The sequence below is a fragment of the Diceros bicornis genome, chromosome 8 (assembly GCF_020826845.1).
Source record: "Diceros bicornis minor isolate mBicDic1 chromosome 8, mDicBic1.mat.cur, whole genome shotgun sequence".
Classification (NCBI taxonomy): Eukaryota; Metazoa; Chordata; class Mammalia; order Perissodactyla; family Rhinocerotidae; genus Diceros; species Diceros bicornis.
In genome coordinates, this window is record NC_080747.1 from 84,568,148 (window position 1) to 84,583,288 (window position 15,141).

Below are 15,141 nucleotides of genomic sequence, written 5' to 3' on the forward strand. Positions count from 1 at the left end.
AAGATAAATAAATAAGAAGACCTGAAATCAGGCAAGTATTTCAGAAAATAAGAAGATGAAGAAGGCGCCCATGGCCATATATGTTATTCAAGTCTGTCAGCTATGCAGTGGTTAAAGCTGTAGTGCTTAACATTGTATTCACATAGGAATCACTAGCAGTGAAAAAAAGGGTTATATTGTAAAATTATTAGAATTTTTGCACTTTTTTTACATGAATGATACAAAATATTATCAAAAGTGCAACAAGGCATTTTCTCATCCTCCTGGTGAGAGCGTACGTGACAACACACTTCCAGGAAAGGGGATTGGCACTAAGTATCAATAGCCTTAAAAGTGTTCATACTCAAAAATTGCACTTTTAGGAGTCTATCCTGAGAAAGTAAACAGCAATACAGCCAATGACTTATGTAAAAGACTTTTAAGCACCAATAGTATATAATTGTGGGGGAAAAAATGGAAGCAATAAAAAATCGCCAACAGTAGGAGAATGGTTAAATACTTTATTGAATATACAGATTTAGGAATATGATGCAGCCACTAAAACTCATGTTTCAAAGAATATTTAATGGCATGAAACATTCTTAGGCTATATGAATAAGAGAAAAGAGCAGGAAACATATCAGTATAAACCTCATTCAGGAAAGAAAGCAAGATACACTTAAAACGGAGAAACACCAAAATGTTAAGTCCTTATTTCTGAAGAGTGTACTAGTGAGTGACAGTCATTTTGTTTTTCAGTGCTCTTCTGTATTTTCTAGGTAGTGGGGAAAAATCATGTTCTAAATCCACAACAATTAACGTGAAATGGCAAAGAATACACTTTTGATGAAAGAATTATTCTGACACTTGTCGAAACAGTAAGGCTGACTTTACTGAGGGGACCATAGCGATAAGTGTAGGGACGACCGCAGTGGGGTTTTGCAGTGGGGAGGAGAGATTGGTCTCAACTCTGAATACAACAAGGAGAAGTGGGAATTTAGAGCCGAGGAGCAGAGTGTTGGGGAGGGGCGAGGAGTGGATGGAAAATTACTAAGAGAAAACATCAGAGGTCAGAGGATTCTGGGAAACTGGCCTCACAGGTTTGCTGCTGCAGTCAGGCCAAGGTGATCTGACTCCGCGTGTGAGATGAGGGAAGAGGAGAGCCCAACCGTATATTGAGAGTGATCAGATATCCGGGGGTGGCGGGGTGGGGGTGGTGGTTCTGGCTAAACTAACTTCGCAGGATGCTTGCAAAAACTGAGCAAGGCAAAGACAGACGTGGAAGTACAAAAGGCGAGGCCTGGTTGGGAAGAGGCCTCAGAGGGGCCTGACTAAAGTGCAGTCAAGGAGAGACTATGAATATGCAGCCCTAAGTCAAGGAGATGTGGGTACTTTGCTTGGAACTTACAAATAAATCAACACTCCAAGTATCTCCTAATTTTCCCATGTGGCCCTGAGCTTGTTTTCCTGCCAATTCTCTAGCTATAGAACAAAAAAACAAACTTCAGATTTAAATCTTGGTCACTGGTTTGTTAAGTTCTATTACTGACAGGTTCTTTCCAATTGCTCACTAAACAGTTTGGTGAGATGGTGCAGCATGGTACGGCATGGTTGGAGTGGTGTTTCCCCATGGGGAAACCTATTAGCAAAGTGGGAGAAGTGTTCATATTGTAAAAACAATATGGTATTGTTATAGAAAGTCGGAAATTAGAAAAAAGTCATCACCTCTGATGCCATCACAACAGAACCACTTGTATGATCTTACAAATTCCCCTCCATGCGTTGTTATGTGTACATTTATAGCATTAAAATGTTACTGTATACACAATTTTATATCCTGCTTTTGTATTTGTCATATATAAAAAGCACTGTCTATGTTGCCACATGGTCATTTTAATTATTGTTAGTATTTTAATGACCACCTAATATTTATTAAGTAAATATTTTATATTTTAAATTCCATGTTCTTGGGCAATCAAGTTCTTCCCTTCCAAATTTTCAGTGAAAACTATTCTTCTAGCCAGTCACTCGGTGATAGAAAGAATTTTCATGAAAAGCTCAATTCACTTTCTTGCCTAATCTGTAGATTCATATACTCACCACTACAGGTTGCTTGATGTTTGTGTGACCAATATTCGTTCAAATGGAAAATCTTGTAAACACAAATTGATCCAAAAGAACTACAACTTTAGGGGCTGGCCCGGTGGCGCAGTGGTTAAGTGCACGCGCTCTGCTTCTGCGGCCCGAGTGTTCACAGCTTCGGATCTCGGGCGCGCTCCATCGCACGGCTTGTCAAGCCATGCTGTGGCGGCATCCCATATACAGTGGAGAAAGATGGGCACGGATGTTAGCCCAGGGCCGGTCTTCCTTGGCAAATGAGGAGGATTGGCATGGATGTTAGCTCAGGGCTGATCTTCCTCACGCATAAAAAAACTACAACTTCAGAAACTATAGTTTGTCTTGAAGCTTTTACAATAAGAGACCAAGAATCTGCAATACATACAGTTAGCAGTCTGACAAATGCTCTCCAATGAAAATTATGTTAAACTCATACTAACCCTTTGAAAATAAACTAATAATAAATGTTAAATTGGGGAAGAAGGAAAAAAATCCTTCCACTCCCCCATAAAATAGTAATCTAAATGCAACAAAGCAATTTTGCACACCCTACTAAAAATTACAGGTTACAGGTTTCGGTTTGACTAGTCTGCCCTTGGGAGGAAAGGTGGCAAAGTGCCTAAATTATTTTCCTTTGCACCGTGTCATGCCTAATAGTAGTTTATGAAGACAATTTGCTTTAATCTTTTAGGTGTGAAAAAAAGAAGCGAAAGCAGATGTCTGTAAAATTAGTCTAGTCGTAAACGACTCCGTTTCAGGACTTGATCAGTCTAGAACTTCTGCTGCTCCTAACTTTTGTTCTTCTGTTCTTTCCGCACAACCACACAAGGCTGAACTCCATCGCTCCCCAAAAAGTCATCTTACTTATTTTAGTAGCTAGAATTTGAAATATGAAGCGGTAACGGAAATGAATATTATTAAAAAGATTCAGTATTTTTTTAATTCAGCTAAACCTGTACATATAGGAAAACGGAAGCTGGTGCAGTTTTCTGGGAAGACTTTCCTTGAGACAACTTCCACAGAAGCAGAAAATCCAGCTGCATGGGTTATTTGAGATAAAAATGGGTTCACACTTAGGCAAAGAGAGGACAGAAGTGAGGTGCAGGTTCGTGACATAGCTGTTAACTGGTGATGCTACCCCTCCACGCTGGAAGGAATGGCACCCAGAATCCTACTGTAGATGCACTGCAGGAATGAGTTGGAGTGTGGTGGCCAGTGAGAAGCGAGTGGTGTAAGAAGCAAGATCTCGATGATTACCTGTGCTGTACGCTGCTGACCCAGGGAGCCTCGGGCTGCCTTGTGCTTCTCCCATTCCCCTGGGATTTCACGCTCCATCATCCCTGAAGGAAAAGATTTAGAGTATAGAATCTGTTGACATCTTGTTCATTCTAGGAGAGTAGGACTTCTGAAGAGAAAAGACAAGCCAAAAAAGCCCAGTGAGAATCAGGCCAATTGGCCACGGAGCAGTTTTGTGTGCGTGTGAGTCTTTTCCGAAAGGACCCCCTCTGTGTCCCTGCTCCAAGGTTCACTGCTAGAGTCCTTCTCAAAACTGAGAGGGACAGGAGAGATCATGCCAAGATAGCCGTGAGGCTCAAGTCCCCTTAAATACTTAAAACCTGCTGTCGAGTACTTGAAACTTCCCTTTTCCAGACTAACTGTTCCTAACACGATCAACGAATCCGTATTATTCTAGAATTTGAATGCCCTCCCGGTTTCCCAAATCCTTGTCGGTCTGGTCCAGATACAGTCTAGTAGATCTATCCATTCCTTGAAGAAGGGCTCCCAGGAGTGAGCGAGTTCCCCAGGGACAGCTCACTAGTACACAGTGGGGCAAGAACACGATTCTCTCCTTCTAGACTCTATGGGCATATTTAGATGCGATGGAGCATAAGACATGTGCTGCTCTTGAGTGACCCAGTCCCTCCCGAGATAATCCAGTGAGTATCTTGGACTTGATAGAAATATATAAATGAGAAGGTACAAACTCAAATGAGTTCTGCCTCCAGGCAGGTAGCACAAGTGTGACATCCTCCATGACTAGAAGGAGTGACAGGGATTGGGGCAGCCTGGAGCACACATAGCGTCTCTAAAGGCATACAGGTTCACTTATGTCTTTAAAGACCATGTGGGACCGAAAAAAACACTGAATTCACCCGTGGTCTGCAATTTGTTAGCACTGTACCTCAGGCCAGTCTCTGGTGTGACATTAACAGCCACACGTGGGAAATCGGACCTTCTAGCGCTCTTATTGTGCTAACCAAATAACACATGGTGTGCTCCAAAATAAACTTTTTTGAAAAGGAAGCAGTTCACTACCAAATGACCAGCAATTATTTATTTTAAATTTTTCAGGAATAAATTTTCAAATAATCCTAAACCTCTTGTGACATTCGGATGTTGGTTGAGATCTCTTCCCAAAACTAGAGAGATTATGTTTATTCCACAAAAATATTTGCTATAGGGACAGAGATTGGATTGGTGGTTACCAGAGGGGAAGTGGGGAGGGAGGAGGGTGAAAGGGATAATTCGGTACATGTGTGTGGTGATGGGTTGTAATTAGTGTTTGGGTGGTGAACATGATGTAATCTATGCAGAAATAGAAGTACAATGATGTACACCTGAAACTTTTACAATGTTATAAACCAGTTACTGCAATAAACAAAAAATTAAAAAAAAAATAATAATAATGTTAATATTGATTTACCTTTGTATTTGGCAGGCACTTTGCTAAGTATTTTGTGTGCGTGAATGAAAGTAATCCTCAGAGAAAGAACATGACATTGGCACTTCCCACAATGAGTGTGGTTCAGAATCTTTGCTGTTGTTCTTTCCCTCTCAACCCTGTGTGTTTTCAGTGATGACGCTCTTTACCCATAACACTAGTGCCAGGAACCAGAATCCTTGGAAAGAAATTAAAAAAATTGTACCGATTTATTCTGTAACTGCTCATAGACCGATTAGAACAAGAAACTCAAACTGCTTATGTTTTAGAGTGCTTTTTTCTCCAGTTGTCACATGTTGACTTGTGATTGCAATACCCTTCCCTCATGTTGTAGACAGAGCTGCTCGGGCGGAGAGTCAAGCCTTTTCCACTGCGAGGGGCTGCCTGGCTGTGGGGCAGGAAGAGCTCATCCTCCTGCAGGAGAAGGTCAAGAATGGGAAGCTGTCTGTGGACGAAGCTCTGGAGAAATTTAAACAATGGCAGATTGGAAAGACTGGCCTGGAAATGATTCAGCAGGTAATACTGACCCCATCACTTCTGGAACACTCGCTCACTTGCTAAGCTCCTAGCCTCCTTGTAAATGTTTAGTCTTCACCAGAAATACAGGTAACTGTTCTTTTGTTTTTAATTAGCCACAGGAAAAAAAAAAAAAAAGATGTTTTCAAACTACCAATTAGAAGTTTGAAACTATGCAGTCTTTATGTTTACAAACCTTTAGAGGACTCAATGCTGGGACTTGTGTCTCAGAGCTAACACTTAATCAGCATATAGAGCTGTCCTTAGTACAGTGAATGTTCTGTAAGTCTTACCGCTGAAACTAGGGTGAAGCATCTTTACACTAGCCTGTGCTCAGCATTCTGAAGAATGTGTTATGTAGACCAGGCTTAAAGGGACAAGAAAACGGTTGAAATCATATCCAGCAACAGTCCTAAATGAAATGTAGTAAGTTTTATCTTCTCTTCCCCTTAAACTTTGGGGAAAAAAAAACTGTATATATATATATATATTATATACACATATATATAGATGTCAGTCAGGATTTGCAGAGGTCAGTCAGGATTTGCAGAGAAATGATGCCAAGAGTATAAACTTCAGATAAGCTTGTCTTCTATAAATACAATTTACATCCTGAGAGGGATTAGAGTAGGTGGTTCTGAGATAAGAATGAAAACAAAATATACCACAGACGCTCCATGACTTTCCTCAGTGAGGGGATCAGGACCGTGTTCTGTTTATCTCACAGGCCTTCCTACTCCCAAAATATTCCCACAGTGTTTTTCTTCTCGTCACAGAAAGCCCCAGAGCCTTAGAAACCAGTTCTCAGGCAGCTATTTGATTAAATACATTTAATTAGCTAGTTTAGGCCAAAGTATAAATAATCATTAATAGCTTAATATGCTACCATTCCCAAGACATCATTTCTATTTAAAAACAATGCTTAGGAAGACATTTTTAAACAACAGAAAAATTAGTCCCAGTGGTGAAATTTCAAACAATGTGGCATGTAGGCAGGAGACATTTAGGCCGAGTGCTCTCCCAGCACATCCAAGGTCACCCCTGGTCAGAAACCGCCTATCTCTTGGGCAGCTCTGGCTGTGGGCTGGTGGCGGGACCTGGTCCAGATTTGGCAGTGTCTAGCAAGAGCAACTATTTGTGCCAAACAAATGCGAAAGCATACTGACTGTGGGGTCCTGTGACTGATCATTGCTCATGATCAGAATTACAGCACTGCTCCTTACTCTCTGCCCAGGCCATCACCGTCAGACATCCCTCTTATCCTGAATGGGCAAGATGTGCTCAAGTGCAGACCTACAAATCACTGTCCTAGCAGTGTAGATTGTATAAGTTTTGTTGAAATAAATCAATTGTCCTTCATCCTCCTTAGACCCTTCAATAATAAAGCCTACAATTTAGAGTAATCCAACTGAAATACCTTCTTGGAAATGATTTCACTAGTTGTTTTATTAAACACCTGGTTGTTTCTATTTTCTTTGTGTACGTATATTGAACATTGTTTACAAAGAATTTAAGGTGGACCATACTCACTACAGCAGTCTCCCCTTAGCCGCAGGGAATACGTTCCCAGACCCCCAGTGGATGCCTTAAACCACAGATAGTACCAAACCCTAAATATACTATATTTTTTCCTATACATACGTACCTATGATAAAGTTTAATTTATAAATTAGGCACAGCAAGAGATTAACAACAATAACAAAATAGAACAATTATAACAATATACTATATAAAAGTTACCGTAGATCTTAACAACCTCAGCATATGATATTTTTCTTTCCTTATCAAGTCCAGAACTTTCACCATTTCACTTAAAGGAAGTACTTGATGGCTTCTCTTTGGCATATCTGAATTGCCAGCATCAATACTCTTGCACTTTGGGCCATTATTTAAGTAAAATAAGTGTTATTTGTACACAAGCACTTCGCTACCCAACCATGGATCTGATAACCAAGACACTACTAAGTGACTGGGGCGGGTAGCATGTACAGTGTGGATACACTGGACAAAGGGATGATTCACGTCCTGGGAAGAACAGTGCGAAATCTCATCAGCCTACTCAGAACAGTGCGCAATTTAAAACTTATGAATTGTGTATTTCTGGAATTTTCCATTTAATATTTTTGGACTGTGGTTGACTGCAGGATAACTAAAACTGTGGAAAGCGAAACCGTGGGTAAGAGAAAACTACTGTACTTTAAGACTGATCTGACTTATCTAATATATAGGGACAATAGGATAATGAATATGGTTAGTGGTTATGCAAAACAAAACAAAACAAAATTAGCCTGTAAATGCAAGAACAGGCACTAAGTCTACTTTCCGTAAGAGCCAAAAGTTCAATGACTCTGAATACTGTTCGAAGAATCAGTCAGTCCTTTTCCTCTTTTTTCGCAGCTTTATTGAGATATAATTGACATATAACATTGTGTAAATTTAAGGTGTACAAAATGTTGATTTGATACACTTATATATTGCAAAATGCTTACCACCATAGCATTAGCTAACATCTCCATCATGTCATATTAATATGACATTTCTTTTTTGGGGTGAAAGCGTTTAATATCTACTCTCTTAGCAACTTTCAAGTATATAATACAATACTGTGTACTGTAATCACCATGCTGTACATTAGATCCCCAGAACTTATTTATCTTATAGCTGGAAGTTTGTATCCTTTGACCAACAACTCCCTTTTTCCCCTTACACCTAGCCCTTGGTAACCACTATTCTACTCTCTGTTTCCATGTGTTTGGCTTTTTCCGATTCCACATATAAATGATATCACATAGTATTTGTCTTTCTGTCTCTGACTTTTTTCACTTAGCATACTACCCTCAAGGTCCACTCATGTTCTTGTGAATGGCAAGATTTCCTTCTTTCTCATGGCTGAACAATATTCCTATCTTCTTTCTATCCTATCACATCTTCTTTATCCATTTATCCATTGACAGACTTCGTTTGTTGTTGTCATGTCTTGGCTATTGTGAATAATACTGCAGTGAACAATATCCTGTTTTCATTTCCTTTGGATATCTACCCAGCAGTGAGATTGCTGGATCATATCGAAGTTCTATTTTTAATTTTTTAAGAAACCTACATACTGTTTTCCATAGTGGCTGCACCAATTTACATTCCCACCAACAGTACACAGGGTTCCCTTTTCTCCACAACCTGCTAACACTTGTTATTTTGTGTCTTTTTTTGATGATAACCATTCTAACAGGTGTGAGGTGAGATCTCATTGTGGTTTTGATTTGCATTTCTTTAATGATTAGTCATACTGAACACCTTTTTATATACCCATTGGCCGTTTGTATGTCTTCTTTGGCAAAATGTCTATTCAGATCCTCTGCTCATTTTTTAACCAGATTATTTGGGTTTTGCTAATGAGTTGTATGAGTTCTTTATATATTTTGGATATTAACTCCTTATCAGATATATGATTTCCAAATAGTTTCTCCTATTCTGTAGGTTGCTTTCTTGGTTTGTTAATTGTTTCTTTTGCTGTGCTTTTAAGTTGATGTAGTCCCACTTGTTTATTTTTGCTTTTGTTGCTTGTGCTTTTGGGTGTCATATCCAAAAAATCGTTGCCAAGACCAATGTCAAGGAGCTTTTTCCCTCTGTTTCCTTAATTGTTCCTTTACACGATGGCCTGGACAACAGTCAAAACAACAAAAAAATGAATACCCTCCCCATTTCCCCAACATATGCACACACACACTCATTCTCATACACTATTCAATATTACTCTTATAGTTTACAAAAATATTCATTTGTATCCTGAGGATGAATCCATCAGAAATAACTGTGAAGTTATGTTATTATTGACAGAGGTATTGTCCTAAGAAAATAAGAGGAAACATATGGCACAAACGTAGAGTTAATAATAGAAGAGTTTCTAGAATAATGAAGATCCGCGTGGAATTGCTGGAGCTGAAGGTGAGAAGTTTGAGGAGGTGAACACCTTGCCTTTCACTCTCCTCACTCCTCACTCGCTCGTGATCACTGAGGGCCTAAAGAAGAACGTTTGCTCTACTCCTAGGAGACCATCTCTAAGGCAATGAAAACAACTCTCTATTTAGGAAACGTGGTTTCTAGGTTTCAGGGGAAACCCTTAAGGAAAAGCACTACTCTTAGGTTCTCTTCTAAAAGGAGATTTTTTGAATGTTAGCTTGTTTTACATTTTGGTTAGAAAGATAATAGATGTTCATCGTAGAATATTTGGAAAGCAAAGAAGGATCGCAAATGAGCTAAGAAAGGGAATCCAGTTATGTATCATTTACTCCCCTGTCCCTAGTTGTTAGAAGGATTTTGTAGTTCTTAGAAGGAATTCCTAGGAATGTTATCAGATACATACCCAGGTCCTTTACCTGCCACACAAGAGGGGCCAAATAAAAACTGGAATGCCAGGCTTATGGCAAGGAAAGAGTTTTTATTTCGGGTGATGTCAGCCAGGAGACGAGAGCTCTCAAATTCCTCCTGTCTCCCCGAAAGATGGGAGGCAAGGGGTTTTAAAGGTTGTGAGGGAGAGCATGTGCTGGGGTTTTAGGTAGGGGAGGGGGAGCATGTGGACGTGGTGGTTGGCACCTTCCCACCAGCCTGCGTTTGGCCTTGAAAACTGAATTTCTTTCCCTTGACTGTGTGGACTTTTCTGGTTGGTTTTCATCTTCAGCCTGTGTTTGGCCTTGTGAGGCTGAATCTTGATGTCTGGACCTTGATTTCCTGGGAAAGACAGCTCACTCATATACTGAGGAGGGACAGAAAGACCTGGTTAGTTTTAAACAACTGTTGATGATGCTGAATATGCACAGCTGCAGTTAACAAAGCTTATCTCAAAGTTTTTGCTCTCTTCTTCTAGCTGAGGGAAGATTTTTGTAACCTCTTCATGCTTGGTTTCAGGAAGGATGGTGCCCTACAGAGGCTGGAGATGGGTTCAGATACCAACAAATCCCCATCGTGTCACCCTCCTGCTTTTGGATACCAAATAGCCAATGTAGACTCCTCAGGTGTCAGATTGGGAAAACAGCTCCCAAAAGAACTGGGCTCTGGGTTCCAATCCTGACTCTACCCCTTATAACTCTGATTTGGGAGAGTTACTTAACCTTTCTGTACCTCAGTTTTCATATATGTAAAATGAGATGAAGACGTTTTATACATACTTTATGAAGTTGTGAGGATTAAGTAAGATAGTATATGTAAAGTGTCAAGGGTGGTGATCGGGATATGGTAAGTAGCAAATTAGTACTAAGTAGTCGGGGGGTACTGGTAGTAGTAGTTGATGTTTTCATCTTGATCCATGACAAATTTGTACACCTTGACTTCTGTTTCCTGGTTGTTTCCTCATTAAGGAAAAACTACGCCAACTACGAGATTGTATTATTGGGAACAGGCCAGAAGAAGAAAATGTCTTTGGTAAGTAAAATTTGCCTGTTATTCAAAAAGGATAGTGATGAAGTGGAAAATACAAGGACTGTGAAGTCACACAGGCCTGAATTCAGATCTACACTTCATCACTTCCAGCTGTGTGACCCGAAGAGTGTCTCAATCCCTGGTGCTGGGGTTCCTTGTCTGAAGAACAGGAATAATTATACATACATCTGGAAGTGGTTGTGTGAGTTAACAAGTAAAATACTTTTCACCTACTCTGACCCATAATGAACCTTCAATAAATACTAGTTACTTTCTTTCCTTTGATTTCTTTGTAAGTTGCAAATAAGATAATTCTGCTCCAGTTTTTTTATGAGCCGTTATACAGAGTATTGAATTATTGAGTCATATTTTTTTAATAAAGTAGAATATTCTCAATATAATCACTTCTCACAGTTGTCCACATATGGATCATTTTAAATTGTAAATCTCAGGTTGCTTTCCCCTGCAGCTAGCATGCTTCTTGGCAATGCAGATTCCCCATGCTAATAATTAACAGTTGCTCTCAGAGGAAAAAAAGACCCATTTTAATGTTAATGCAGACTAAACATTATTAAGATGGTAAATCTTCTCCAAAGATAAACAACACATTATAAAATTGAAAATAAATTATGTTATCATTATCTGACCATTCTTTCTCCAAGTCCCTACGCCTGCACTGATAATTAAAACTAACAACCACTATCAAAGCTTGAAAGTTTCCCTTCCTTCCATTTTCAATAATATTGCATAGCTTTTAGTTAGTGTTTCATGTTGAAATGCAGCCTATTAAAATTCATTTTCTTTTCAAATATTGGGCTGTTATCTACTTTTCCGTAGAGAATTCTTTAAGCTCTCTTAGATATGTTTTCTAAAGCAGAAATATACTTTCTAAAATAACTACGGTGATAAACCCAGGACTAATTTGCAGATAACTGAGTTCTACAGTTATCTATTCTAATGTGGGATAAGATTAAGATTTTGACAAAGTATAAAATTACAAAATATGTCAATAATTTTACTAAGGAATATTAACTAGTAGTAGCTAATATTTATTGACTATATACTATACACTTAATATTATCTTATTAATTTCTTACAATAACCCTTTGAGGTAGGCATTAGTCCCAATTTATAAATAAGGAAGCTGAGACTCTGAGAAACTAGGAAGCCCAAAGACACACAGATTTGAAACTATAACCTATTTCTGTTTGAATCCAAAGTCCATACTCTTAATCATTGGTATCTTAATTGTGAGTCAACTAGTTCCCCTTCCAACCAAAATGGAATAAGTAGTACCAGACACATCCTCCCATAGCACAAAACACTAACACTGGGCAAAAAGAGGAGGCAACCAACGTGTGGGAGTAGGTAATAGGCAGCCTAAGTCTATAATCCCAGAGACAAAACTTATGAGGAGGCTTTCATGATTGCCCAGGAGACTGATTTCCTGAATACAATCTGTGCAAAACAAGGCAGTCTTGTTGAAAGGCAAAGATCAAAGTTCAGGGCAGCCAAGGCTGCTGGAATGTATGTGATGGGTCATTGAAGCAGAGGTAACTGTGTAGAAAGGTAGCCTCAGAGGGAGTGAAGGTCTCCACTAGGCTGTGGCTGAGAGACGAGCTGTACATGTGCAGGGCAAGACCACTCAAGGCATACAAGATAGCAGCTTCTAGGGCACTGAAGGCAGAACAGAGACACTAGAGTTTGAGCAGAGCCAGGAAAAAGCTGTACTGGGGATCTTTGAGCTCCTGTCCTGCCAGAGTGGAAAGGTCTCCTTACACTTTCTCAAAATACCTGGCATCTTGCTATGACATCCAAGAGATGTCATGAATAAGGACCATGACTTAGAGTAAGACCCACTCTAGACCTGCCCTAACAAAGCCTAAAACCAAGCCCCCACAAGATCCACGTGGAAGATAGTTTGTAGGCTCAGTCCCACTGAGGGCCTCAGAAAACACCTCAGGCTTTCTATAGGTCAACACTGAAAACAGCATAAAACCAAGCCTACACAAGTTCATGCCAGTAATGAAACTGCCTGCTAAAATTAGAACCTACACTTATTAGAGGAATACTACAGAATCCAGAATACACAACAGATTATCTATAATGTGGAGTATTCAATTTAAAAAAGAAAAAAGAAGATACACAAAGATATAAGAAAATGTAATTCATAGAAAAGAAAAAGAAAGCCATCAATAAAAACTGAACCTGAGATGGTTGATTGCTGATCTAGCAAAGACTTTAAATCAGCTCTTATAAACATAATTAAATTAATGAAAAATATGATTTTAAGGAGTGATTAAATAAGAACTCTCAGAATAAAAACTGAAACTATATAAAAGAACCAAATGGAAATTATAGAAATTAAAATTACAATAAAAGAAGTGAAAAATTTATCAAATGAGCTTATCAGCAGATTGGATAAAGCAAAACTAAGAGTTAACAAACTTGAAGATAGATCAAGAGAAATTATCCAATATGATGAACAGGGAGATAAAAAGACTTTGAAAATGAACAGAGCCTCAGGGACATGTAGGACAATATAACACAGTCTAGCATACATGTAATTAGAGTCCCAAAGGAGAAAAGAGTGAGGTTGGGGCAAAACATTTTAAAATAAATGATGGCTAAAAACTTGATAAATTTAATGTAAACCACCTCCATACAGTTCCAAGAACTTCAAAACACCCCAATTAGCATAACTGTTAAGAGAACTACATCTAGGCAATTTGCAGTCAAAACTACTTCAAGCCAAGGTACAGAGAAATTCTTGAAAGTAGCCAGAGAAAAGAGACACATTACATATAGAGGAAAAAGAATAAGAATATTCTGTATTTCTTATCAGAAACAGTATAATAAATACTAAAGAATGTTATACAGAATAAAGGGGATATTAACAAACAGAAACTCAGAGCCACACCAAGGAATAAAGAATACTGAAAAGTATACAAAACAGGTAGATATAAAATACTATGTTTTCTTTCTTCTCGTAAATTATTTCAAAGACAAGTGTTTAAAGCAAAATAATAACACTTAAGTTGGAGGTTAAAACATATGAAAGAAGGAAAAGATATGAAAACAAACACACAAAGACAGAGGATGCAGATATGTGGAATTATATGGTTGCAAAATGTTTATATGGTGAAGTTCAAAGTATGGAATGTGAAAAATCAGGTATAAAGAAGAGGAATGGATAAGGTGGGAAGTATGAAGGATCAAGTATAAGGCATGAAGCATGAAGAGGTACACTATGGTCCCTAAATAGACTCTGATAAGTTAAGGATGCATATTTTAGTTATAAAGCAACTGCTAAAAAATAAATAGATAAATAAATAAATAAATAGGAAACTAAGAGAGGAAATAAAATAAAATGGAACACTGAAAAGCTATTTGATTCACCAAAACTAAAGCAGGAAAGTAGCAAAAGAGGAACATAAACAAAATGGATAAGTAAAAAACTGAGAACAAGATGGTAGTGTTAAACTGAGCCATGTCAATAATTATGTTAAATGTAAATGGGTTAGATACTTCTTCTAAAAGGTAGACATTTTCAGGCAGGATAATAAAGCAATATCCAAATTTATGCTGTCTAAAAGACATTCATTTTAAATATAGGACACAGAATGTTTGAAAGTAAAGGCTGGTAAAGAATTTACCGTGCCAACAGTAAGCATAGGAAAGTTGGCGTGGCTATATCAACATGAGACAAAATAAATTTCAATACAAAGAGTATTACAAGAGGCTATTACAAAATGATAAAAGGGAAGTTCACTAGGAAGATATAAAAAGCCTAAATATCTGTGTACTTTATGCTGTATATGTAGTTGTTATGCATTTTATCAAAACTCATGAAGCAAAATTTGATAGTACTCAGAGATGTTTTCACCTCTTTTTTAGTAATTGATAGAACAAGTAGACAAAAATCAATAATGTAGAAAATCTAAACAACACTATCAACTAACTGGACCTAATAGACACTTACAGAACAAGACATCAAAAAAACTCAGAATACATGTATATTTAAGGTATACATGGAGGGGTCGCCAAGACAGGACACATGCTCAGCTATAAAAAAAAGTTTCAACAAATTTCAAAGGATTGAAATCTTCAGAGCATGTTTCCTGAAAGATATCAGTCTTTTAAAAATCTTACATTCTCTTACCACAACAAAAATAAATTAGAATTTAAGAAATTAGAACTATCTCTCAAAATAGTTAAGAATTAAATACAAGATTTCAAAATAAGCTATGAGTCAAATAAGAAATCACAAGAAAATATTTCAACATAAATGATAATGAAAACAGAACATATCAAAATTGTTAGAATGCAGCTAAAATAGTACTTACAGGTAAACTTATGTCTATAAATGTTATAGTAGAAAAGACAAAAAGCTT

General features: G+C 38.0%; 1 protein-coding gene across 2 annotated transcripts in view; it reads left to right on the forward strand.

Moving 5' to 3' along the window:
* Nucleotides 1–15,141, forward strand: part of BANK1 (B cell scaffold protein with ankyrin repeats 1) — a 316,316-nt gene that overhangs the window by 295,818 nt on the left and 5,357 nt on the right. For both annotated transcript variants that reach the window (XM_058547580.1, XM_058547581.1), the window contains exons 12-13: nt 5,154–5,335; nt 10,687–10,750. In XM_058547580.1, the coding sequence (XP_058403563.1) occupies nt 5,154–5,335; nt 10,687–10,750 (246 nt within the window). The remainder of the gene's footprint in view (nt 1–5,153; nt 5,336–10,686; nt 10,751–15,141) is intronic.